The sequence below is a fragment of the Oncorhynchus masou genome, chromosome 19, assembly GCF_036934945.1.
Source record: "Oncorhynchus masou masou isolate Uvic2021 chromosome 19, UVic_Omas_1.1, whole genome shotgun sequence".
Lineage (NCBI taxonomy): Eukaryota > Metazoa > Chordata > Actinopteri > Salmoniformes > Salmonidae > Oncorhynchus > Oncorhynchus masou.
The window spans coordinates 33,954,725-33,981,145 of NC_088230.1; the positions used below are offsets into that span (position 1 = coordinate 33,954,725).

Sequence of the window (26,421 nt, forward strand, 5' to 3'; positions counted from 1 at the left end):
CCTCAGTCCCGAGCTGCCTCAGTCCCGAGCTGCCCCTCAGTCACGAGCTGCTCCTCTGTTATGTAGGGTTCTGGGTGAGGACTATTCGGCCATGGTCGGCGGTTAGGGTGGATTATCCATGGACGCGAAGGGGAGGAACAATGACATTTATGAAGTGGGGTCCACGTCCGGAGCCGGAACCGCCACCATGGACAGACGCCCACCCGGACCCTCCCTATGGTTTTGAGGTGCGTTCGGGAGTCCGCACCGGGGGGGGGTTCTGTCACGCCTTGGTCTTAGTATTTTGTGTTTTAGTTTATTAGTTAGTCAGACCAGGGTGTGACATGGGGTTATTATGTATTGTAGTTTCATATTGGGGTTTGTAGTAGTTGGGATTGTAGCTGATTAGGGGTGTGTGTGTTTAATAGGTTTGGCTGCCTGAGGCGGATCTCAATCAGAGTCAGGTGATTCTCGTTGTCTCTGATTGGGAACCGTATTTAGGTAGCCTGGGTTTCGCTTTACATTTCGTGGGTGATTGTTCCTGTCTCTGTGTAGTGTGCACCAGTCAGGCTGTAATAGGTTTCACGTTCTGTTTGTTGTTTTTGTATTTATTAGTTATTCGTGTATAGTTCGTTCGTTTGTCTTCCTAATAAACATGAGTAACTTACACGCTGCATTTCGGTCCGACTTTCTTTCAACAAAAGAAGAACGCCGTTACACATCCATCATTTTTTCCATTCTGACCAGTTTCCCAGTCCCTGCTGATGAAAAACATCCCCACAGCATGATGCTGCCACCACCATGCATCACTATGGGGATGGTGTTCACGGGGTGATGAGAGGTGGTGGATTCGTGCCAGACATAGGGTTTTCCTTGATGCCCAAAAATATAAATTTTAGTCTCATCTGACCAGAGTGTCTTCTTCCATGTTTGGGGAGTCTCCCAGCTGCCTTTCGGTGAACACCAAACGTGTTTGCTATTTTTTACATTAAGAAATGGCTTTTTTCTGGCCACTCTTCCATAAAGCCCAGCTCTGTGGAATGTTCGGCTTTAAGTGGTCCTATGGACAGATACTCCAATCTCCGCTGTGGAGCTTTGCAGCTCCTTCAGGGTTATCTTTGGTCTCTTTGTTGCCTCTCTGATTAATGCCCTCCTTGCCTGGTCTGCGAGTTTTAGATGGCAGCCCTCTCTTGGCAGGTTTGTTGTGGTGCCATATTCTTTCAATTATTTTATGATGGATTCAATGGTGCCCCGTGGGATGTTCAAAGTTTCTGATATTTTTTTATAACCCAACCCTGATCTGTACTTCTCTGACCGGTTTGGAGAGCTCCTTGGTCTTCACGGTGCCGCTTGCTTGGTGGTGCCCCTTGCTTAGTGGTGTTGCAGACTCTGGGGCCTTTCAGAACAGGTGAAAATATACTGAGAACATGTGACAGTTCATGTGACACTTAGATTGCACACAGGTGGACTTTATTTAACTAATTATGTGACTTCTGAAGGTAATTGGTTGCACCAGGTCTTATTTAGGGGCTTCATACCAAAGGGGGTCAATACACGCACCACTTTTCTGTTTTTTTTATTTTTAAATTTTGTTGTTGTTGAAACAAGTAATATTTCATTCCACTTCACCAATTTGGACTATTTTGTGTATGTCCATTACATGAAATCCAAATAAAAATCAATTTAAATTAAAGGTTGGAATGCAACAAAATATCAAGGGGGTGAATAATTTTACAAGGCACGGTATTTGTACCATTTTCTACATTATCGAATAATAGTGAAGACATCAAAACTATGAAATAACACATATGGAATCATGTAGTAACCAAAAATATGTTAAACTAATCAACATATTTTACATTTTAAATTCTTCAAAGTAGCCCTCTGTTGCCTTGATGACAGCTTTGCACACTCTTGGCATTCCATCAACCAGATTCATGAGGAATGCTTTTCTAACAGTCTTGAAGGAGTTCCCACATTTGCTGAGCACATAAATTTATGAAGCATTGGAAAGCAGCATAATCACAAATAAAAAAAGTATTGGACCAATGCATTGCAAATCAAACGTTATTTGTCACATGCTTTATAAATGTCATGACCCATTCCCTTTAAGGTGAATCACCATTTTCTTAAACCATTTTAAACATTACATATTTTATGAAAAGCAAATGACATCTTTATAATCTGGTTAGATGATAAGATAACAACCAACATAACCAAAAAAAAGGACATCAGACTGTTAAATAGCCATCACTAGCCAGCTACCATCTGGCTACTTAACCATGGACCTAAGAGGCGACTTACTGCCCTACAGACTGCGAGTCAATAGTCATTTTAATAATGTTTACATGCTTTACTCATCTCATATATATATATATATATACTGTATGCTATTCTACTGTATTTTAGTCTTCGCTACACCTGCAATAACATCTGCTAAATATGTGTGTGACCGATACATTTGATTTGATAACAGAGACCAGTTAGTTGTAATCTGGATATATGACGTCTTCTCAACCAGAAAAACAGTTTACAACAAGAAAATAACACAATTAAGATGGCATGTGCCAAAATTTGCCTGCTGGAACCTTGGAAAAGAATGGTGGGTTGGATTTGGAGGAGCTGACTGAAGGACGGTTCACTTCCAGGCTCTCTTTGATGCCGCGGACATCAGCAGTGGATAGGTTGGCTTTGAGGGAAAGTAGAGCGGAAATATGTCTCCAACTGAGAAAGGCGGAAGAGCAAAAAACAAAAGTTCATCAACAAAGTTCAAAACTGTCATTTTCTGTCCATTATATTAATCAACTGGGCTCCGAAGTGGCGCAGCAGTCTAAGGCACTGGATCTCAGTGCTAGAGATGTCACTACAGACCCTGGTTTGTTCCCAGGCTGTATCATGACCGGCCGTGATTGGGAGTCCCATAGGGCGGTGCTGACACACCCTGACCATAGTTTGCTTTGTATATTTCTATGTTTTGTTTGGTCAGGGTGTGATCTGAGTGGGCATTCTATGTTGTGTGTCTAGTTTGTCTGTTTCTGTGTTTGGCCTGATATGGTTCTCAATCAGAGGCAGGTGTTAGTCATTGTCTCTGATTGGGAACCATATTTAGGTAGCCTGTTTGGTGTTGGGGTTTGTGGGTGATTGTTCCTGTCTTTGTTTTTTTTTGTGTATATTGTTCTATTTGTTAAATAAAGGTTAAATATAATTTTAAAAAATGTATTATGTTGCATCAACATGTTTTGACCATGCCAGTTTTACAATCCAAATAAAAATAAACAGTTCCAAATATCTACATTAAGTCATGCTAACCTTGAGAGATAAGCCAGTATACACAAAATGTGCCAAATTTACAGTATAAACAGAAGAACATTTTCGTTAAAAAAAAGGAGCAGAATAGTGGTAGAAAAAGTAGCAAGACTAGCCCACTAGCAGAGGTAATATTACTGTTGGCTGTTGGTAGGACAGTACTACAGCAGTAGTAGTAACGGTAGCAATAGTAACGGGACCATCAGTGGCAGTAGTTGTGTTAGTTCAGTAATAGTGATAGAGGAAGTAGTAATACAAATAGTAAAGCTCTATAGCAGCTGTTGTAGCAACATTTAGTAACAGTACTGCTTGGGTGTGTCTGGCATCTCTGCCTCTATACACTATTAGAAAAGAAGGTGCTATCTAGAGCCTAAAAGGGTTCTTCAGCTGTCCCCATAGGATAACCCTTTTTGGTTCCATGTAGAAACATTTTGGTTCCATGTGGAACCATTTTTGTTCTACCTGGAACCAAAAAGGGGTAGAATAGTCTCAAAGGGCACCCTATTCTCTGCATCGCGCACAAATGTTGCACTATAATGGGAATAGGGTGCCATTTGGGATGCTCTAGCCCTGGCCTGTTGGGGATAGCAGGGATCGCTGGCCGGTTCTAGACATCAGACAGGAGTCATATTACACCCCTTCTCTGTGTATCTCCCTCCTCCCCACCCTCCCTCCATCTCTGTACTAGTACATGACATAAGAGATGCCTCATATTGTGTAGCCAGAGACCTGAGATCTGCAGTGGAGGCCCTTGTTACCTAGGTTACCGCCCGGTGATAGCTGACTTGCCAGAGTTGCCTCACTGCAACAACAACCCCCCTCCCCCCATAGGGTTTCATTTTAAGATATTGTGAGATAATTAGAGGGAAGATAAGGAGATAATTGGATTCAAGGGACTCAAAATAAGGATCAGCTATTGCTTGTATTTATAAATCAGCAAGGCATTCATTGTCAAACAGAAATCAAAAAGCCTTTGTTTCAATTTGGCTTATATTCACAAATATAAAGGTGTGGCCTCAGCTACCAGGGAGTCATTATCTGCGTTCTATTTCCATTCTCTGTGTTCTATTTCCCTTCTCTGTCTTCTATTTCCCTTCTCTGTCTTCTATTTCCCCTCTCTGTCTTCTATTTCCCTTCTCTGTCTTCTATTTCCCTTCTCTGTCTTCTATTTCCCTTCTCTGTCTTCTATTTCCCTTCTCTGTCTTCTATTTCCATTCTCTGTGTTCTATTTCCATTCTCTGTCTTCTATTTCCATTCTCTGTCTTCTATTTCCATTCTCTGTCTTCTATTTCCATTCTCTGTCTTCTATTTCCATTATCTGTCTTCTATTTCCATTCTCTGTCTTCTATTTCCATTCTCTGTCTTCTATTTCCATTCTCTGTCTTCTACTTTTATTCTCTGTCTTCTACTTTTATTCTCTGTCTTCTACTTTTATTCTCTGTTTTCTACTTTTATTCTCCGTGTTCTTATTTCATTCTGTGTTCTACTTTCATTCTCTGTGTTCTAGTTTCATTCTATGTGTTCTATGTTCATTCTCTGTGTTCTATTTAAATCCTATGTGTTCTTTTGACTGTGAACAACATCATGCAAGGACAAGTTTAGACAAAGAAAGTGCAAGCAGAGATGTTGAGATCAAATTTGGCCCAAACAGCTGTTCAGCAGGATTAAGGCCAAGTTGATCTTTGACCGCACAACTTTTATAATGGCGTTGCTGCTTATGTGAAATATGAAAGATATACAGGCAGACATGCCTTTTACACTTGGCCATCCCCACATTTAATCTGAGGGACCCATTTTATGTTACTCCTGCATCATGTGACTGAGGTACTGTGAAAGTAGTACCAGGTTATGTGACTGAGGTACTGTAAATGTAGTACCAGGTTATGTGATTATGTGAATGTACTGTAGGCAAACTCTCCATCTATGTCTTTAGCCTTGTGTGGAGGATCTGTCTGTATGTCTCACCTAAGGTCTGGGAAGTCCCTAGCCAGGGTGACGATCTCCAGCTGGATGCTTCCTGGGTCCTGCAGTCTGACCACCTCCGCCATTTTAGGGAGGACCTCACTCAGCCAGCATATTTTGGACCCCTGTGGACAGTGGATAGGTCAAATCATTCATACTTTCATGTACAGTATTTAATGTCTTCCATTTACTGTGTTATGGCTACTTTACTCTATTGAGATGTTTACATTCACTTTAAATAAAGTTGGATTTGATTTGATACTAATATCTATTGAGTGTCTAAATAAATAGAAGTTTAGTGGAATCAGACCACAGCTGCAGTTTATGATACATGGGTGATTTTATTTAGAGACTCGGCCTGGAGTCTGCCAAGTCATAACATGACCCAGGTGGTGGTGGTTTTGAACATCTTTCCATGATTGGCTACAGAAAAGGCTCTCATGCATTCCAGTGGGCTTAGTCAAACTTGGGAGAAAAGAACGCTATGTATAAAGTATCAGTCAAAGTTTTGGACACACCTACACATTCAAATGTTGACAAACCCTGGAATGAGTAGGTGTGTCCAAACTCTTGACTGGTATTGTACATCTCTAGCTTAAATGGACATTTTGATGGGGATTTGTTTTATTATGTTACTCTAGGGGGTTAATTTGTTGTTTAAGTTCTTTATTTCTTTGTTATTCTTTATGCGTCGTAAACATTTGAAATAAAAAAATTCTTAGGATAAATGTTTTGAAGTGTGTGTTTGAGTTGGTTTTGTGTGTATAATGCTATTACTTTCATGTGTTTGTGTACACACACGCTCAAGCTCTATTAACTGCAATATGAGGTGTGTGTGTGCGTCTTCAGTGCTTACCGCTTCAGTAAAGTAGGTGCTCAGTTTGCTGCTGTCTTCAGCCAGTAATTTGGCTGCTGCCTCCTGCTGCTCCTTGTCCTTCAGCCTCATCTTCCTCTTCATCATCCTCTTCACATACTCCACCATCATCTCCATGTGCAGCCGGCCCAGCAGCTCCTACACACACACAGACACACAAATATCACTGTGTGTTTGTGTGTACACGTGTCTTTGTTTTCACACATCTGTTGGCGTGTGTGTGAGTGTAAACGTACCTCCACACAGATGGGTTTGAGGTCTGTGAATTGCTGCATGTGTCTGTCCAGTGTTCCCAGAACTTCATCCAGTACCATATGACCCCCAGTAAACCAGGCCTGCGTCCACAGCCTATGGTACTGCACCTGAGGAGACAGGAAGTCATGTAGAGGTCAATATCTGACCTTGAAGCAGTGGACACCAGTGGGTCAGAACATGATCGGTGACCCGGATGCGAAAACGTTGCAGTTGTACTGCCATAACAGCTTCATAGTTCAAGTTCAAATCAATTCCCTCTCTTTCGGCTTGTCACCAAAAGCACTCACAAACTTCTACAGATGCACAATCGAGAGCATCCTGGCGGGCTGTATCACCGCCTGGTACGGCAACTGCTCCGCCCACAACCGTAAGGCTCTCCAGAGGGTAGTGAGGTCTGCACAACGCATCACCGGGGGCAAACTACCTGCCCTCCAGGACACCTACACCACCCGATGTTACAGGAAGGCCATAAAGATCATCAAGGACAACAACCACCCGAGCCACTGCCTGTTCACCCCGCTATCATCCAGAAGGCGAGGTCAGTACAGGTGCATCAAAGCTGGGACCGAGAGACTGAAAAACAGCTTCTATCTCAAGGCCATCAGACTGTTAAACAGCAACCACTAACATTGAGTGGCTGCTGCCAACACACTGACTCAACTCCAGCCACTTTAATAATGGAAATTGATGGGAAATTATGTAAAATATATCACTAGCCACTTTAAACAATGCTATCCAATATATTGTTTACATACCCTACATTATTCATCTCATATGTATACGTATATACTGTACTCTATATCATCTACTGCATCCTGATGTAATAAATGTATCACTAGCCACTTTAACTATGCCACTTTGTTTACATACTCATCTCATATGTATATACTGTACTCGATACCATCGACTGTATCTTGCCTATGCTGCTCTGCACCATCACTCATTCATATCTTTATGTACATATTCTTTATCCCCTTACACTGTATATAAGAAATTAGTTTTGGAATTGTTAGTTAGATTACTTGTTGGTTATTATTGCATTGTCGGAACTAGAGGCACAAGCATTTCGCTACACTCGCATTAACATCTGCTAACCATGTGTATGTGACAAATAAAATTTGATTTGATTTGATTTGATGTCTATTCCACTAATTTGTAAATAATTATAATAAAACAAATGTGTTTTATTCATAATATGCATCAACTGTTTCATCACAGCTGAAGTGCAAAGTAAAAACATTATGGAGAATAACATGGACAATCTGTAACCCACAAAGATGGTCCAGGCCATGTGATTTGAGTGGTCACTTGGATGACCACATTGTACCATTGTAACCTACAGTCACACTTTGCAATTCAAACATTGTGGCCTTGATAATGTTGGTCGGAAACCATTTAAGAGGGAATTCTCCTGAAGGCTTGTATTTATTCTACTTCCTTCCTACCATTAGATTAGATAAAAAGAACAAAGGTTCACAGAAAAAAAACCAAATAAACCACCTAAGAGGGAATTCTCCTGAAGGCTTATATCCTGAAGGCTCAATGTACTTTGCACCATTAATCTTTCCCTCGATTCTGACCAGTCTCCCAGTCCTTGCCACTGGAAAAACATCCCCACAACATGTTGCTGCCGCCACCATGCTTCAGCGTTAGGGATGGTGCCAGGTTTCCTCCAGACGTGACGCTTGACATTCAGGCCAAAGAGCTCAATCTTGGTTTCATCAGACCAGATAATCTTGTTTAGTCTTTAGGTGAGAATCTTGAGTCTTTAGGTGCCTTTTGGCAACTCCAAGAGGGCTGTCATATGCCTTTTACTGAGGAGTGGCTACCGTCTGGCCATTACCATAAAGGCCTGATTGGTGGAGTGCTGCAGAGATGGTTGTCCTTCTGGAAGATTCTCCCATATCCACAGAGGAACTCTGGAGCTCTGTCAGAGTGACCATTCTGACTTTGATCATCTCCCTGACCAAGGCCCTTCTCCCCCGATTGCTCAGTTTGGCCGGGCGGCCAGCTCTAGGAAGATTCTTTGTGGTTCTAAACTTCTTCCATTTTAGAATTATGGAGGCCAATGTGTTCTTGGGGACCTTCAATGCTGCAGAAATGTATTGGTACCCTTCCCCAGATCTGTGCCTTGACACAATCCTGTCTCGGAGCTCTACAGATAATTCCTTTGACCTCGTGGCCTGGTTTTTGGATTGTCAACTCTGGGACCTCATGTAGACATTTGTGTGCCTTTCCAAATCATGTCCAATCAATTTAATTTACCACAGGTGGACTCCAATCAAGTTGTAGAAACATCTCAAGGATGATCAATGAAAACAGGATGCACCTGAGCTCAATTTCGAGTCTCATAGCAAAGGTTCTGAAACGAGGTATTAAGGTATTTCTGTTTTTATAAGTTTGCACACATTTCTAAAAACCTCTTTTCTCTTTTTCACAAAGGGGAATTGTGTGTAGATTGATGAGGGAAAAATGTAATTGAATCAATTTTAGAATAAGTCTGTAACGTAACAATGTAGAAATGTAGAAAATGACTAGAGCTCTGAATACTTTCACATTTCACTGTACATGTAACTGATAGATACATTTAAAAACATGAACATGTAGTGTGTGTATGTCAATTGTAAAGTATTTTGTCTACAATGTATTTTTCATTATATGTTGGACCCCAGTAAGACTAGCTGTCGCCGTTGGCGTCGGCTAATAGGGACCCTAATGGGTCAAAATCAAACCAATCAAAGGAAGTGGAAACATTCCAGTGATCAGGCTCGAAATACCTGTTTAGTTGTTTTCCTCTTCTTAAACAGATAACTAGCTGTTATAAAGGCAAATTCTATTTTCTTCCATTTTGTTTCAATGTTCTTGTATTTTTGGCAAGCTGTTGGTATTATAATATGTCCTTATAAAATATATATATATAAAGTAAATAAAGTAAATCTGTGCTATAATTCTGCACATTCAATAACACCTCATTTAAACACACCTTTATGTTAAGGGCACATGACATACTTCTTATTCTAAAATAAATTCATAAAGAAAAATCCTAATTAATCGACACACAATACCCCACAATGACAAAATGAATATAGGTTTTAAACATTTTTGCAAATGTATTAAAAATTAAAAACTGAAACACCTTATGTACATAAGTATTGAGACCTTTTGCTAGGAGATTCGAAATTGAGCTCAGGTGCATCTTGTTCCCATTGATCATCCTTGAGATGTATCTAAAATTTGATTGGATGGCGCCGACAAATATGGCAGCTCTGCTTCTAGCTCCTAAGCAACTTTGCAGTATTTCATTTTTTGTGTGATATTTATTACATTATTAGCCCTGAATTGTTTTTGTGTTGCAGCCGTACCCTCCAGGGCAATTTAACTTATTCCAGAGGCAGCTCCGAAACACCACCGGCAGAGAAAAGGTAGTCAGTCAGACTCGGGAAGTGTGCACACCATCCACCGCTTCCGAGTATATTACTCGCTAATGTTCAGTTTCTGGCTAATAAAGTAGCTGAGCTCAGGGCGAGGATCTCCTTCCAGAGAGACATCAGGGATTGTAACATACTCTGTTTCACAGAGACATGGCTTTCTCACGGTATTCTATCCCCATCCATACAGCCAGCTGGGTTCTCAGTACATTGTCCAGACAGGAATAAAGAACTCTCAGGGAAGAAGATGTATGTTTCATGATTAACTACTCATGGTGTAAATGTGATAAAATACAGAAAATCAAGTCCTTTTCTTCACCTGACCTAGAATACCTCACAATCAAATGCCAACCGTATCAACTCCCAAGAGAATTCTCTTTGGTTAAAGACACAGCCATGTATACTCCCCCCTCAAGGCCCTCAAAGAACAACACTGGACTTTATGCAAACTGGAAACCACACCCTGAGGCCACATTTATTGTCGCAGGGAATGATAACAAAGCAAATTTGAGGAAAACGCTACTGAAGTGCTACCAACACATTGACTGTAGTACTCGCTCTGGAAAAACATTGGACCACTGTTATTCAACTTTTTGAAATGCCTACAAATCTGATCACGACTCTATTTGGCTCCTCCCGTCCTATAAGCAGAAACTCAAACAGGAAGTACCCGTGCTAAGGTCAATTCAACGCTGGTCTGACCAATTGAAATCCATGCTTCAAAATTGTTTTGATCACACGGACTGGGATATGTTCCGGGTAGCCTCTGAGAATATCATTGATGAATACACGTATACGGTGAGTGACTTCATCAGGAAGTGTATAGGAGCTGATGTACCCACAGTGACTATTAAAATTTGCTCAAACCAGAAACCGTGGATAGATAGCAGCCTTCGTGCAAAACTGAAAGCGCAAACCACCGCATTTAACCATGGCAGGGTGACTGGGAATATGGCCGAAAACAAACAGTGTAGTTATTCCCTCCGTCGGGCAAACAAACAGGCAAAACGCCAGAACAGAGACAAAGTGCAGTCGCAATTCAACGGCTCAGACTACTGACAATCATGGACTACAAAGGGAAAACCAATCACATCGCGGACACTGATGTCCTGCTTCTGGACAAGCAAAACACCTTCCTCGCCTGCTTTGGGGACAACACAGTGCCACCGACACGACCCGCTACCAAGGACTGTGGGCTCTTCTTCTCCGTGGCCGACGTGAATAAGACATTTAAGCATGTTAACCCCCACTAGGCTGCCAGCCCAGACGGCATCCCAAGCCGCATCCTCAGAGCATGCGCAGACCACCTGGCTGGAGTGTTTACAGTGTTTATTCAATCTCTTCCTATCCCAGTCTGCTGTCCCCACTTGTACCCAAGAAAGTCAAGGTAACTGAACTAAATGACTGTTGCCCTGTAGCACTCACTTCTGTCATCATGAAGTGCTTTGAGAGGCTAGTCTCTGGGATAGGTGGGACGCAATCGTCCCACCTGGCCAATAGCCAGGGAAAATGCAGAGCGCCAAATTCAAATAAAATACTATAAAAATCAATCTTTCATTAAATCACACATGTAAGAGACCAGATTAAAGCTACACTCATTGTGAATCCAGGCAACATGTCAGATTTCAAAAAGGTCTTTCGGCGAAAGCATAAGATGCTATTATCTGATGATAGCACAACGGTAAACAAAAAGAGTAGCATATTTCAACCCTGCAGGCACGACACAAAACGCAGAACTAAAAATATAATTCATGCCTTACCTTTGACAAACTTCTTTTGTTGGCACTCCAATATGTCCCATAACATCACAAATGGTCCTTTGTTCGATTCATTCCGTCGATATATATCCAAAATGTCCATTTATTTGGTGCGTTTGATCCAGAAAAACACAGCTTCCAACTTGCGCAACGTCACTACAAAATATCTCAAAAATTACCTGGAAACTTTGCCAAAACATTTCAAACTATTTTTGTAATACAACTTTAGGATTTTTTTACGTCAATAATCGATCAAATTGAAGACGCGATGATCTGTGTTCAATACAAAAAGAAAACAAACTGACACAACTTTTCTGGTTATGTGCCTCTCTCAAACAGTCCACATGAAGGGACTCTCATTCAAGATGGCTGTACTTCTTCATTGCACAAAGGAAAAACCTCAACCCATTTCTAAAGACTGGTGACATCCAGTGGAAGCGGTAGGAACTGCAAACAAGTCCCTTAGAAATCTAGTTTCCCAATGAAACTCATTGAATAGACAGTGACCTCAAAAAAAAGAATCATCTGAATGGTTTGTCCTCAGGGTTTAGCCTGCTACATAAGTTCTGTTATACTCAGACATGATTCAAACAGTTTTAGAAACTTCAGAGTGTTTTCTACCCAAATTTAATAATATGCATATCTTATATTCTGCAGATGAGTAGCAGGCAGTTGAATATGGGCACGCTATTTATCAAGAAGTGAAAATGCTGCCCCCTATCCCGAAGAAGTTTTAAGGATCATATCACCTCTACCTTACCTGACACCCTAGACCCACTTCCAGTTGCTTATTGCCCCAATAGATCCACAGACAACGCAATCGCCATCGCACTGCACACTGCTCTATCCCATCTGGACAATAGGAATGCCTATGTAAGAATGATGTTTTTTGACTATAGCTCAGTATTCAACACCATTGTACCCTTCAAGCTCATCATTAAGCTCGGGGCCCTGGCTTTGAACCCAACCCTTTGCAACTGGATCCTGACGGGCAACCCCAAGCTGGTGAAGGTAGGAAACAACATCTCTCCTTCGCTGATCCTCAACACAGTGCGTGATCAGCCCCCTCTTGTACTTCCTGTTCACGCATGACTGCATGGCCACGCGCGCCTCCAACTCAATCATCAAGTTTGCAGACGACAGAACAGTAGTAGGCATGATTATCAACAATGATGAGACAGCCTACAGAGAGGAGGTAAGCGCCCTGGGAGAGTGGTGCCAGGAAAATAACCTCTCACTCAACAAAGCAAAGGAGCTGATCATGGACTTCAGGAAACAGCAGAGTTTGGGTTTTGGGGGTTTTATGCAAAGGTCAAAAGGAGCGCAGTTCAACGAACCACCTCTGCAACACACACACACACACACTCTCTTATTGATTGTAGGATATGCTATCAGTTTTCCCACAGTGGAATCGGCCTTGATGTCAAAACAGAGTTTGTTTCCGGTCAAAAGAGGATAGCAGATAAAATAACCTGGCTTGATTGACGAGTCCAAAACCAAAAGGAAACTACATTGGAACTATTACACGTGCGGAAATAAGTCAGTGGAGCTTGGAGACAGAATTGTGTCGAGGCACAGATCTGGGGAAGGGTACCAAAACATTTCTGCAGCATTGAAGGCACCCAGGAAAACACAATGACCTCCTGCATCTTAAATGGAGCAAGTTTGGAACCTCCAAGAATCTTCCTAGAGCTGGCCGCCCGGCCAAACTGAGCAATCGGGGGAGAAGGGCCATGGTCAGGGAGCTGACCAGAACACGATAGTTACTCTGACAGAGCGCCAGAGTTGCTATGTGGAGTTTGGAGAATCTTCCAGAAGGATAACCATCTCTGCAACACTCCCAGCGATCAGGCCTTCATGGTAGAGTGACCAGACGGAAGACAATTCTCAGTTAAAGGCACATGGCAGCCCTCTTGGAGTTTGCCAAGTCTCTCAAGTAACTCCTGGGTAAGGAAAAATCATCTAATTTGAGAAAGGTCTGGGATTTTGAACTAGATGCCAAAAGTCAACCAAATTAATGGAGCAAACGGAGCATTGTACATTGGAGTATTGCTAGACTATTATGCTTGGTGTCCCTGCTGTCACATGTAGCCTACCCTGAGCTCCTCATGTATGGGGCTGGTGAAGTATCCGTAGCCACAGTCTCTCAGGTCTGCCAATGTGGACATACAGCTTGTCCTGATCTCTTCTGGGATTGACTCCTCTCTTCCCACTATGAAGTCTCTGTAAAGGAGGAACCAATGTCATTACATCAATGTTGGATTTATGAAGTCAAATAAGAGGTTGGGAGGATTGGAGGGATAGAATGACAATGGACAGTTCAAAGGTACTTTCAATCATCGAGCCGACAATGTCAAAATCTATCGTTCTGCCCCTGAGCAAGGCAGAACTGTTCCCCGGGTGCCAATGACGTGGATTTTGATTAAGGTAGCCCTCGCAGCTCTCTGATTCAGAGGGGTTGGGTTAAATGAGGAAGACACATTTTCAGTTGAATGCATTTAGTTACAATGGACATTTCCCTTTCCTAGAGTGTCTAAAAGTAGCTAGATAAGTAGAACAAATGATACAACTTCAGATTGTGAGACTGCATGCATATAGATCAATACTGTTTCATGAGATTGGGGATTAGTAGAAACAAACATTTATAAAATGCTTATTTAGTGCTTATGAATGCTTTATGTAAGGATTTTACATGTGTGATGAAACTCGTGTGTAGCTAGCTACCCTTCAAATACCAAGCAAATGAACACAGAAAATGTGATTTTTATGAAATAAATGACTTGGTGAAATGAACAACAATTTTTGGCCTACCTGAATTGTTCAATGTTAACCAAGTTAGCTTTCACGACTGCCTGAGTGTTCTCCCGTCTTGCCTTCACAAATTCTTCAAGAGATCTCTTATAGCTGCAAATATACATTGTACAAAATGTCATCATGTTTCTCCAGGTTCTTTTTCATTATGTCAGTAAAATGTTGAATAGTAACACTGCAGTTCAAATTCCTCATTCATGCAACGGGTGGGTCTAATCCTGAATGCTGATTGATTAAAATTGCATTCAAGCCGGTGTCTATTCCACAAGTTACCATCCGCGAAATCTATGATGTTAAAATGCCTATTTACTCTGTTCCATCTGACTGCGCAATCCACTGTCTCATCAGCCCAGCCAAGCAACTATAAAAAGCAAACATTATGTCACATTTCTTTTAGACTAGCATTTAGTTTTCAACAGCAGAGATTTGTATAAACCTTGCTGTCTGTCTCGCCGACATTTGCAATATTGTTTCAATATTCAAATTCGATCTTCAGCTGTCTCATAGTAATGAACGTGTCAGAACGAGACAGACAGGCAGGCAACGTTTCTTAGCCAGTCGAAAATCATGTCAATTGAAAAAAAGGTAAAACGAAACGAAGTGCAGCCAGTTTGCTGTCTTTCCAGCTTCAGTTTGAAGTGATTGTGTTACTGTAGCTGTGTTGTTGGCTAGCTCCTCTGAACAGTGTCCTGACGAGAGAACACATTTTCTATGCCAGCCGAAATCGCGCCTCATTAGCTCATTGTTATGGATGTATCCAAATAAATGTCACTAGAAAACAGCTTAAACAAATGCAAATATAGATACTTTGCTGTTATTCTGGCTTTTTGATGTGCCTGTTAGTTAGCCGTAGTTGACTAGCTAGCAAGCAAGGGATAAGAACGTTGCCAGCAAGTATGGCAGTGGAACATTTAGAATGAGCAACTGGGTCGCGTCCATAGATACAGAACAAAAAGACTGAACAACTGGGTCGCGTCCATAGATACAGAACAAAAAGACTGAACAACTGGGTCGCGTCCATAGATACAGAACAAAAAGACTGAACAACTGGGTCTCTGGCAACCAAACCGATAGAATGAACAACCGGCCGGCTTGGGAAGCAACCCTAGATTTGTTTTGGGACTATATCTTGTGGAAGGATGAAATAGTATGAATAAATTAATAAAAATAAAGTTATTTTAATATGTTGGTAACCCGTTGTATAAAAGTGATAATGCCTTCGAAGCCGACATCTCAGGCCTAACAACACCCTTGTCAATATACCCTCCAAACACTGGCTTCTCATATGGAACGCCGTTTGGGTCTTTGCCTGTCAAAAACAATACATGTCAAATAACACAATTCTATTATAGAACGTTGTGTGTGCTGAACTTTCATGTGCAAGCCAAGCTCCACCACTACGATCAGTAGCACTGTCAAAGCTGTACAAAAAATGAGTCTGCAAACAAGCACACAGGGTGATGCCAAGAACGATGAGTTTACAATACCGTGTTGATAATAAGACATTCTTTTTTCAACCGAATGGGGAAAACGTCTGTGTGAGCATTTGAAATATGATCAGGATCAAACTGATTTTGCTAATATCTTTGATACAGATGTTATTAGCAACTTCTGTGGTAGCTAGCTTGACTGGTACAATGAATGTGGCTCAATTCAGTGGTTTCAGAGTCCCGCAATAAGAGCTACGATGCTAATGCTCTCTGGGTATCACTGAGTAGTCTGATACCCCACGTCATTGATCCACAATGCACCGGTAAGGCTGTACAGTGAAATAAGTATGCCCCCAATGCAATTCTAAAGTATAATACATCCAGTGTGATTTCAACAGATTTGTCAAATTAACAAATTATTGTATTTTTTAAAATTCATATAACATTAAAACCTTGTTTAGCATGGTTTATTCAATTATGGAATAATTCTACTATCTGCATTCATTTGCATCACTGTCAATGACAGACTAGCGAACTGCTAATTCCACTATTGTGGCTAATCCTTATTGTGGCTAGCTTCATATAGGTGGGTCCGACCACCATTGATCAAATAAGACCTATATTTTGCAACAGCTAATGGGGATCCTAATAAAATACCAAAATGATAAATTAGGGGTATTTTAGATGATGAAACCTAGCTAGACAGTTAGTCGGCTAACTATAGCTACTGAAACAGATTATGTAGTTTTGCTATGTTTTTGGGGAAGAACTTTGTTGGCATCCATCAGCTAGCTAGCTCTTTTTATGACCAGCACTGTCCAGAGTTTGGGGAAGTGTGTCTGCGCTCGTGCAGCAGTGGCGGGTGTGCGCGACAAAAATATACCAGCATCATAGCATACGTGTCGGTGAATCGTTATGACATATGAAATACGAGTGATAGTGTAATCAATGTGTAATAACTACGTAAAAAATGTATGAACATGTTCAATTATTATGTGATGTGCAGTTCAGGTCCTGATTGGTCAACAAACTTATTTGACACGTCAAATACTGTTATTAGACGTATATCTTTTTTGACATGCAAAGACCCAAAATGGCGTTCTATATACTCTGACATTATCACTTAATTATAGCATACTAAACAAGGTCAAAGACAGTCTGCAACAAGACAGTGTAGATAGAACACCAAGGTTGAATTACCAACTTTTCCCAGGAAAAAGGCCATGTAGAATTACGCAATTTGTCTGTGTGGCTTTGAAACCAGAACATAGTAAGCTAATTGAATGGATTTGAGCATGATGCTGGATATCAACGTGCATGTTCATCAGTAAAATATTAGATTGGACAGCCCTAAGCCAAAGCATTCAAACTTAATGGAAAAAGTTTTGTTTTTCAAAAGAAACTTGTGATTAAGTTCAGATGAGCAATGGAAAAGTAAATGTTCAACTACGACAGGATGTGTTCATTAAGGCACACAACCAAAATGTTTTGCAATGGAAAAGGAAAATCAGTGTTACTTATTGGACAAGTCCAGAGAGTCTCTCTCTGTTTCAGTCTGTTTTATTGTATTTGGTGTGTAAGGAACACAACCCAGTGGCCAGAGCAATAAGAAATGGGTACACTACCTTATCAAGAAGCTGTCCAGCTGACAAAGGATTCTTTGGGCTTTAGCCTCACTGCCCAGAATAGTCCTGGCCTCTCTCATGGCCCCATCAACAGCCTAGTAAACAGAACAACATACAGTATTAGCACTTAAAACCTGACCCTGTACAGTCAAAATAGCTTAGAGCAGGGATGGGATTAATTCCATGTCAACTCAATTCAGTGTAGAAATGTATGAAATTCAGTGCATTTATTAAATATTTCTGATTTATGGTGCTCATTGTTTTTCAGGTCTGAAAATATCAGACAAACTTTGGTTTTGGAGGGTAATGTCAGTTTAAATAGAATTATGTCAAGGTTGACATGTCAATATGAAGCTTATATAAAACCATGCAGGAGAAAAAGCTACTTCATATCTGTAGTATGAAAACAAAGAAGAACATGTTCAGGTCAAAGAAAGAGTAGGGTTGAACACAGAAAAGCACTAGAAGAAGTAGTAGTAATCCAATAGGTTTCAACCTGTATGATGTCAATGGCCAGAGGACAGAAGCAGTATCCGTCAATGAGTTCTGGACTCTTTCCACTGAGCCAACCCTCCTCCTCCTTACTGAGAGCATTGGAGAACCAGGTCCTGACTCTACTCTGAAATCGACATAGCACAGGTCATCACAATTCTGTAAGCTTGACACTATGGCTCTGAAATACATTCCATGCAACATTATAAAATAATACATTATTTCCAATTCTAAAGCACTCTGAAAGTAGCCTGGTCCCAGATATGTTTGTACTATCTTGCCAAGCCCTATGGTCATTAACACACCATAGCAGTTGGCAAGACAGCACAAACAGATCTGGGACCAGGCTACTCTGAAAGGATGGTCTAGACGTATACACATGGATTTAGCCTGTTCATTAGATTTAGCCGTTTCCGGCATCCTGTTTACCTCTTTTTGTAGTAGATACTGCTCCTCCAATGTTGTGAGATCCTTCTCAGATAAAAGAGTTCCCAAAGACTCCATGTTGATGTGCCCCTCAAGGTCTTTGTGTTTTAAGATGTCACTGAAACAGATATAAACATGTTGTAAATGACATCATGTCATTGATAGAAACCATACAAGACATCTCAGAAACACTCAGACTATACAAGGCAGGAGGATAATGTGGAAAAACTTCAGCTATCAGCTACGCAAAATATGCAGCATTTATGTTAGCAGACTTTCTAAAAAGGGGAACTAGCCGTTAAATGATTTTTAAAAGGGGAAGGTCAGGATTTTACAACTTCGTTAAATGATTCATCATAATGTAAATAGTCTATGGGTCTGGAGAGACTATAATCCATGGTTCAGTTCTTTAAACAGCCACTACAAACGTCAGCTAACTTTAGCCACTGCTAGCTAAAAATCAATGGCAGTGATAGGGGAAATTGTGCAATTTTCTAAATGTAATGGCCCAATCAACTCAAATCAACTACATATGTGGTTTGACATCACTTAAATGTGATTTGGACATTTTAAAAAGAAAATTGCCCCTATCACTTCCACTGATTGTTAACAAGCCCATTTCCCACTTACTTTGGATAGTAATTGTTCACCCAGCAGAGGAGGTAGTTACAGTCATCCACATCGAGCCCAGAGCGGGCCAGTTCTGTTAACCTTGCTGAGAACTTCTGATGGTAAAGTCTCACATACAAGTTGCACACGTCAAAGTCTGGGGGGTAGCAGTCCCTTATGTCCCTGGCCACCCTGAGAACGTCCTCCTTCAGACGCTTGCCCATCCTACATACCTCCCTTTTCATGGACGTTGACAGATTGTCCACACTGCTAACGCTAATATTGTCCTCCTCCACGGCCACATTCCTCATTTGAGAATCCACAATTTTTTCAAGCAGGTTGTCGTGGGTGTGCCGGCACTGGTGTGGCCGCCACACGGGGGCCTCGCTGCTGCCCTCGGGCCGCCCTTCCCATTGCTGGTCCTTCTCTTCCAGCAGCGTTATGGTTTCCACCGCACTCCGAAGTATCTCTAGGTGTTCTCTTGAGGGTGTGGACCTAAAGGTGGTGTGAACTGCCATCCATAAGTGGAGCAGCAGGGTTTCATAGTCTTTTTGGAGCGTGTCTTTATCGTCCTCATTGCAAACCTGAACCAACCCCTCTATCTTCATGGTTTCTTGGCCAAAGAGCTGATCCTCTCGCAAAAGCAACTGCTGGCAAGCCTCCACCAAGCGATTTTCCTTCAGGTTCTCCATAAAGTCCAAAACCACCTCTGAAAAGAAACAAATAGAATTCAGGTGAATGGTTACTACAAATCACAGACCATGAAGTACAGTAATTGAATAGTTATTTTAGTGCAGTCTGTACGTGACAATGAACAGTGACATAAATATATTGTGGCAATCATTTCTCATGGTGAAGGAAAATATAATATGACTGATTTCTTTCATTTAGAGTTCCTCTTTAAGGATGATAAATCTGACAAATCAATATATTGAGCTAGTAGGCTAGTACTTCATACAGGCTACATCATAGCGCATGTATCGTATCCGGCTAAAGTTTGAACACACCTACTCATTCAAGAGTTTTTCTTTATTTGTACTATTTTCAACATTGTAGAATAGTGAAGACATCAAAACTATGAAATAACACATATGTAATCATGTAGTTACCAAAAATGTTACAATTGTTCAACAAATCAAAATATATTTTAGATTTTAGATTTTTCAAAGTAGCCACCCTTTGCCTTGATGACAGCTTTGCACACTCTTGGCATTCTCTCAACCAGCTTTATAAGGAATGCTTTTCCAACAGTCTTGAAGGAGTTCTCACATATGCTGAGCACGTGTTGACTGCCTTTCCTTCACTCTGCGTTCCAACTCATCCCAAACCATCTCAGTTGGGTTGAGGTCCGGTGATTGTGTAGGCCAGGTCATCTGATGCAGCACTCCATCACGCTCCTTCTTGGTCAAATAGCCCTTACACAGCCTGAAGGTGTGTTAGGTCATTATCCTGTTGAAAAAGAAATGATAGTCCCACTAAGCGCAAACCAGATGAGATGGCGTATCGCTGCAGAATGCTTTTGTAGTGTGCCTTGAATTCTAAATAAATCACTGACAGCAAAGCACCCCCACACATCACACTTCCTCCTCCCTGCTTCACGGTGGGAACCACACATACAGAGGTCATCTGTTCACCTACACTGCGTCTCACAAAGACGTGCTGGTTGGAACCAGAAATCTAAAATTTGGACTCATCAGACCAAAGGAAACATTTCCACCAGTCTAATGTCCATTGCTCTTGTTTCTCGTCTTATTATTGATGTCCTTTAGTAGTGGTTTCTTTGCAGTAATTTGACCATGAAAGCTTGATTCACGCAGTCTCCTCAGAACAGATGATGTTGAGATGTGTCTGTTACTTGAATTCTGTGAAGCATTTATTTGGGCTGCAATTTCTGAGGCTGGTAACTCTAATGAACTTATCCTCTGCAGGAGAGTAACTTTGGGTCTTCCATTCCTGTGGAGGTCCTCATGAGAGCCAGTTTCATCATAGCGCTTGATGGTTTTTGTGACTGCATTTGAAGAATCTTTCAAAGTTCTTGACATTTTCCGGATTGACTGACCTTCATGTCTTAAAGTAATGACTGTTGTTTCTCTTTGCTTATTTAAGCTGTTCTTGGCATAATATAGACTTGGTCTTCTACCAAATAGGGCTATCTTCTGTATACCACCCATATCTTGTCACAACACAACTGTCTACTACCAAATAGGGCTATCTTCTGTATACCACCCATATCTTGTCACAACACAACTGATTGTCTCAAACGCATTAAGATGATTGTGGACTTCAGGAAACAGCAGAGGGAGCACCCCCTATCCACATCAACATCGACGGGACAGTAGTGGAGAGGGTAGTAAGTTTTAAGTTCCTCGGCGTACACATCACGGACAAACTGAATTGGTCCACCCACACAGGAGGCTGAAGAAATTCAGGAGGCTGAAGAAATTTGGCTTGTCACCAAACGCACTCACAAACTTCTACAGATGCACAATCGAGAGCATCCTGTCGGGCTGTATTACCGCCTGGTACGGCAACTGCTCCACCCACAACCGTAAGGCTCTCCAGAGGGTAGTGAGGTGGCAAACTACCTGCCCTCCAGGACACCTACACCACCCGATGTCACAGGAAGGCCATAAAGATCATCAAGGACAACAACCACCCGAGCCACTGCCTGTTCACCCCGCTATCATCCAGAAGGCGAGGTCAGTACAGGTGCATCAAAGCAGGGACCGAGAGACTGAAAAACAGCTTCTATCTCAAGGTCATCAGACTGTTAAACAGCCACCACTAACATTGAGTGGCTGATGCCAACATACTGACTCAACTCCAGCCACTTTAATAATGGAAATTGATGTAAAAAATGTATCACTAGCCACTTTAAACTATGTCGCTTAATATAATGTTTACATACCCTACATTACCCATCTCATATGTATATGTATATACTGTACTCTTATCATCTACTGCATCTTTATGTAATACATGTATCACTAGCCACTTTAAACTATGCCACTTTGTTTACATAACATACATTACTCATCTCATATGTATATACTGTACTCGATACCATCTACTGCATCTTGCCTATGCCGTTCTGTACCATCACTCATTCATATATATTTATGTACATATTCTTTATCCCTTTACACTTGTGTGTATACGGTAGTAGTTGTGGAATTGTTAGGTTAGATTACTTGTTGGTTATTACCGCATTGTTGGAACTAGAAGCACAAGCATTTCGCTACACTCACATTAACATCTGCTAACCATGTGTATGTGACAAATACATTTAGATTTTATTTATATTTTGATTTGTTTAACACTTTTTTAGTTAATACATGATTCCATATGTGTTATTTCATAGTGTTGATGTCTTCACTATTATTCCACAATGTAGAAAATAATAAAAATGAAGAAAACCCTTGAATAAGTAGGTGTCCAAAACATCCAAAACATTGATTAACCTTAAAGTAGGATATAGCCTATATAAATTATGCACACATTCTAACACCAGAGAGAACGCCGAATACAACTTCTGACCACTTAATACTGTAGCTAAATATACCTGTTTGAGGTGGATTGCTCTCCACTATGGGTTTGGGGCCCCGTGGACTTGGCACAAAGCCTAGTATTTGGGGCATCTTCAGTTTATGCCTAAACCTCCCATGTACTGTTTTGGCACTGTCCTCCATTACAGGTGATAGAACAGTCGCTGCCACCGGGGCGTGTCCGACCGCACCCATTTCCTCTGTGGAAAAAAATGTGACGTTATACAGTCGTTAATATTTTCTCTTCATAAAACCTATCATGTCATTGCACAAATGTTTTATAGCACTTATTATCAAACCACAGCTTACTTTTCATTGTGGCACGTGTAAAAAGCAGACAAACAAACTGGATACGATGTTATAGGCTACAATAGTGGGTTCGCGTTATAACATAGGCATAACTGAACACACGGTTTCTATTAAAACTATTTCACCGCAGGCGCATTTTGCGCAAAATATCTTTGCCGTTCTCTATCTTATAGCGGAAGTTGAGTGAAGCTTGCTTAGTCAAAACAAAACCACACAGGCAGACACATATTTTTTTGTTATTTAATATTTAATAACGTGCCCAAAAAGGTGCACAAAGACCAATAAAAATGTCCCTACCTTTCATGCTCTCAGAACCTTCGGTACCTACTCGTAACCTAATAGTGACAGATAGACCTGTAGACTAGGCTTTGGTATAAACAATTGCTGGCCAGAGGGCGGAGACATTGGCGTGGATAGCCTACATTTGACAGACGACTGCTATTCATCATGAATACTTTACAAAACTTAATGTATCATTAGGAAAATATACATTTGAATGTCATTCTTATGTTGACACTTGCAGATAAAATGTAAATTATTATTAAAACTAACAACATTGTTATTATTGCTCGGACTGTCCCTCCCACATAAATTGCATCAAATATTGAAAAGACCACGTTAAATATTCCCCTCATCATTTCCCACTCCACTCTTCAATCTCATCTTCCAATGTGATGAAAGTTAACCTCTTACAAAATCACTGAACAAATGTAAAATGATCACATGCTTGTATATTGCAACCACTAAAAATGAAATCCTATTATTTAGAATGTGCTGTATATCATAGTAGTAGTGGGCATCAACAAAAGGCTATTCATATCAATTAATACATTACAACCTTTGTATATTGTAGGTTATTTATATGTGTTATGCTATTTATCTTACCTTTAGTCTTCCTCGGTCTTCTGGGCAGTACGTGGAGAACAGAAAACTTCATTGTGAATAGCCGAATGAACAATGCTTGGAGCAGCTCTTCAATATCACACTCTACTCAAGACTGAAAAACTCCACTGTGTCTGCTGTTTATATTGATTGCCCACAGATCTGAGCGTTTCTTGTGCGCATGGTAGGGGGATACCATGGGTCTTTCTGGAGGAAGTAATTTCCCCCTTCAGTTTCTACTTATCTTAAATTTGCTTCCCTGCTTTCCACTCACTGCAATTGCCTCACCTTTTGCCAAAAGGAAAATAATGTATACCTTAAAGAGGCAATCTGGGATTCAAACAACCAGAAAGCCATCACCCTGCCACTTTTTGGTAAACAGTTGGTGCTGGAGAAACGTTACCATTCTCAGATTCATTGACATAGCTCAACATAAGATCAAAATGATAGTTTGAACCTTGTTTTAAAGATACACAATGTTTGTTTACAGTTTACAAACATTGGAGTAAAAAACAAGCTTATATTTTGGAACTCCAAGCACAGATAGGACAAACAGAAGCACTCATGTGCAGAGGGTCCCTGGTTCGAGGAGAGGAGAGGAGAGGAGAGGGACGGAAGCTATACTGTTACACTGCCACCGGGTCATGTCCAACCGCACCCACTTCCTCTGTGAATTTGTATTTTATTTTGTACATTTTTACATCAATATTTTACACATATGATGATGTTCATATGATACCCTAGTGACTCAACAAAATCAATGGGGGCCCACTGGGGGTCGAGGCCCCTGGGCACGCAATATAGCCATTATAACTACAAGATGTAGACAGCTGACTTGCCTAACTTATCTAACTAACATGGGCTAGTAGTAGATCAACTGGACATTTCTGACAGTTTATAAAGAGGAAAATTGCCCATGCACTCCCAGCTTAAAAAAACTGCACCTTGTGCATTCTACTATCACAAATGTCAACAGCAGTAAGTACGAGGTTCATATTGACTCTGTTCTCGGTCTGGATCCAGACCGTGGTCCACATATTGACTATGGCTGCTCTCGGGACAGTGACACTATTATACAGTGACCTTTTGAAAATCTGCACACACCTTGCACAGTATTCACATTTTGCTGCCTTAAAGTGACGCTCCGGAACTTTTGTATAATTTCAGCCAGTAGTTTTGAAAACGGTGCACACAAACCAAAACAGGTCCCGGTTTTTAGTGTACTACTACTGTATGTCATTCAGTTCTGTACTACAAAATTCCTTTCGTATTATGATGTTACTTCCTCACCCTAAAATGTATGGGAGAGCAATTTGTATGATGCAGTATGTTACGAATCCAATTCGTACAATAAGTTACGAATGTGTTGTGCTTAAAATCCCTGACTGCATTTTTAAAGTTGAATAAAAAAATGGATTCAAGTAGATCTACAGAACCTACTCATTTTCAAAGAGAAAGAAAATTATAGAAAATGTTTCAAAATATAATTATTTTCAAGTATTGTGGTTGCAGCATCATGTTATGGGTATGCTTGTCATCGGCAGGGACTGAAGAGTTTGTCAGGATCAAAATAAATATGGAAGGAGCAAAGCCCAGCTAAAACGTTAGAGGAAAACTCTCCTTAGTCTTCTGAAAACCTAACCCTAGAATAGAATTTATTTTTCAGCGGGACAATTGCACAAATTTTTATGACAAAGACACATCAGAATGTCTATCAAAGAGGCGTTGGCTGTTCCTGAATGGTCTAGTCTCAGTCCTGACTTAAATCTGCTTTAAAATCAAAGACAAGGTTTGAATATTGCTGTCCATCAATGATACCCAACCAAATTTACTGAGCTTGAGCAATTCATTTTGGATATATTGTATGTTTCCCTAAGAGCTGTGCAAGTTTGGAAGAATCGTATTCAACATTTTTCACATCAGTAATAGCTGCCAAAGGCACTTAAACCAAGTATTAAATATGGGGTGTGAAGATATACACAATCAATACATCTTCAATGTAATCTCTTGTTAGATTTAATTTCAAGACAGAAGAATGTGAACACTGTTCCAGCCTTATGTAGATGTTCCACTAGGCACTGTATGTGGGACAGTCAAAATGTTACCCACATCACAAGGTCAGTTTTTGTTCATCCCTCTTTGTATAGAGAAGAGTAGAGTGGGTGTCAAGAATCCATGACTCACTCGACTAAGGCTTCCAGTGTCATCACAGCCTCACTCAACAGTTTATCATCACACTCAGTGCTATATAATTACTTTCCCTAAAGAGAATGATACATGGCGAGCTGTAAACCAAGGACCCTAGTTGAGTGGACACTTCCGGACAGTATTCAGCAGTATGGATATGAGAGAGTGTGAACAACTGGTGACTGCATGTCCTAATGCTGCGTTTCGCAAAGGTTGGGTTTTCCCAATGGTAGGTTGGGAGTCACTGATAACCTTTGGGTCCTACTGTAGTTCGCGATTTGTTTTTGCTTATTTTACTTTCAGTTTCGTACACAAGCTTTAAACAGCTTAAACAACAATAATTTTGGTTATTGAAAATATATTTCACTGCAGCTAAGGTGGTTAAATGATTTTCTACACTATACTAGCTAATTTTGTCACAAACTGAAATTCAGCTAACTATTAGAATTTTAGCAACAAGGAAATGCCAGAGCGATGTGTGTACTATAGTGCAACTTTAAAAATGTTGAAAGACTTTTAATAACACTGTTAGCTTGGATGAACT

At 40.8% G+C, this 26,421-nt stretch overlaps 1 protein-coding gene across 2 annotated transcripts; it reads right to left on the reverse strand.

The window, feature by feature from the left end:
- Window positions 1-1,432: 1,432 nt before the first annotated feature.
- Window positions 1,433-23,821, reverse strand: LOC135506213 (tumor necrosis factor alpha-induced protein 2-like). Of its 2 annotated transcripts, none has more exons than XM_064925728.1 (12): window positions 23,694-23,821; window positions 22,517-22,699; window positions 18,976-19,663; window positions 18,349-18,463; window positions 17,924-18,046; window positions 17,428-17,522; window positions 14,373-14,465; window positions 13,658-13,784; window positions 6,358-6,483; window positions 6,104-6,259; window positions 5,251-5,372; window positions 1,433-2,703 (listed from the first exon to the last, which is right to left on the reverse strand). In XM_064925728.1, exons 1-12 carry the CDS (start codon window positions 23,743-23,745, stop codon window positions 2,532-2,534), a joined length of 2,052 nt encoding a protein of 683 aa, XP_064781800.1. In that variant the 5' UTR covers window positions 23,746-23,821; the 3' UTR covers window positions 1,433-2,531. The 2 variants fall into 2 exon arrangements, with proteins under 2 accessions (XP_064781800.1, XP_064781801.1); XM_064925729.1 differs by lacking the exon at window positions 23,694-23,821 and adding an exon at window positions 23,106-23,209.
- Between the last annotated feature and the right edge of the window lie 2,600 nt (window positions 23,822-26,421).

What these genes read in the sequence shown, in the direction of transcription:
- LOC135506213 (XM_064925728.1), bottom strand. Translation starts at nt 23,745, where the DNA reads ATGAAGTTTTCTGTTCTCCACGTACTGCCCAGAAGACCGAGGAAGACT. An exon ending in AGTATCTACTACAAAAAGAG is followed by an intron (nt 18,047 to 18,348) that starts GTAAACAGGATG and finishes TGTCGATTTCAG; the next exon opens with AGTAGAGTCAGGACCTGGTT. An exon ending in CCATACATGAGGAGCTCAGG is followed by an intron (nt 6,484 to 13,657) that starts GTAGGCTACATG and finishes CTGTCTCCTCAG; the next exon opens with GTGCAGTACCATAGGCTGTG.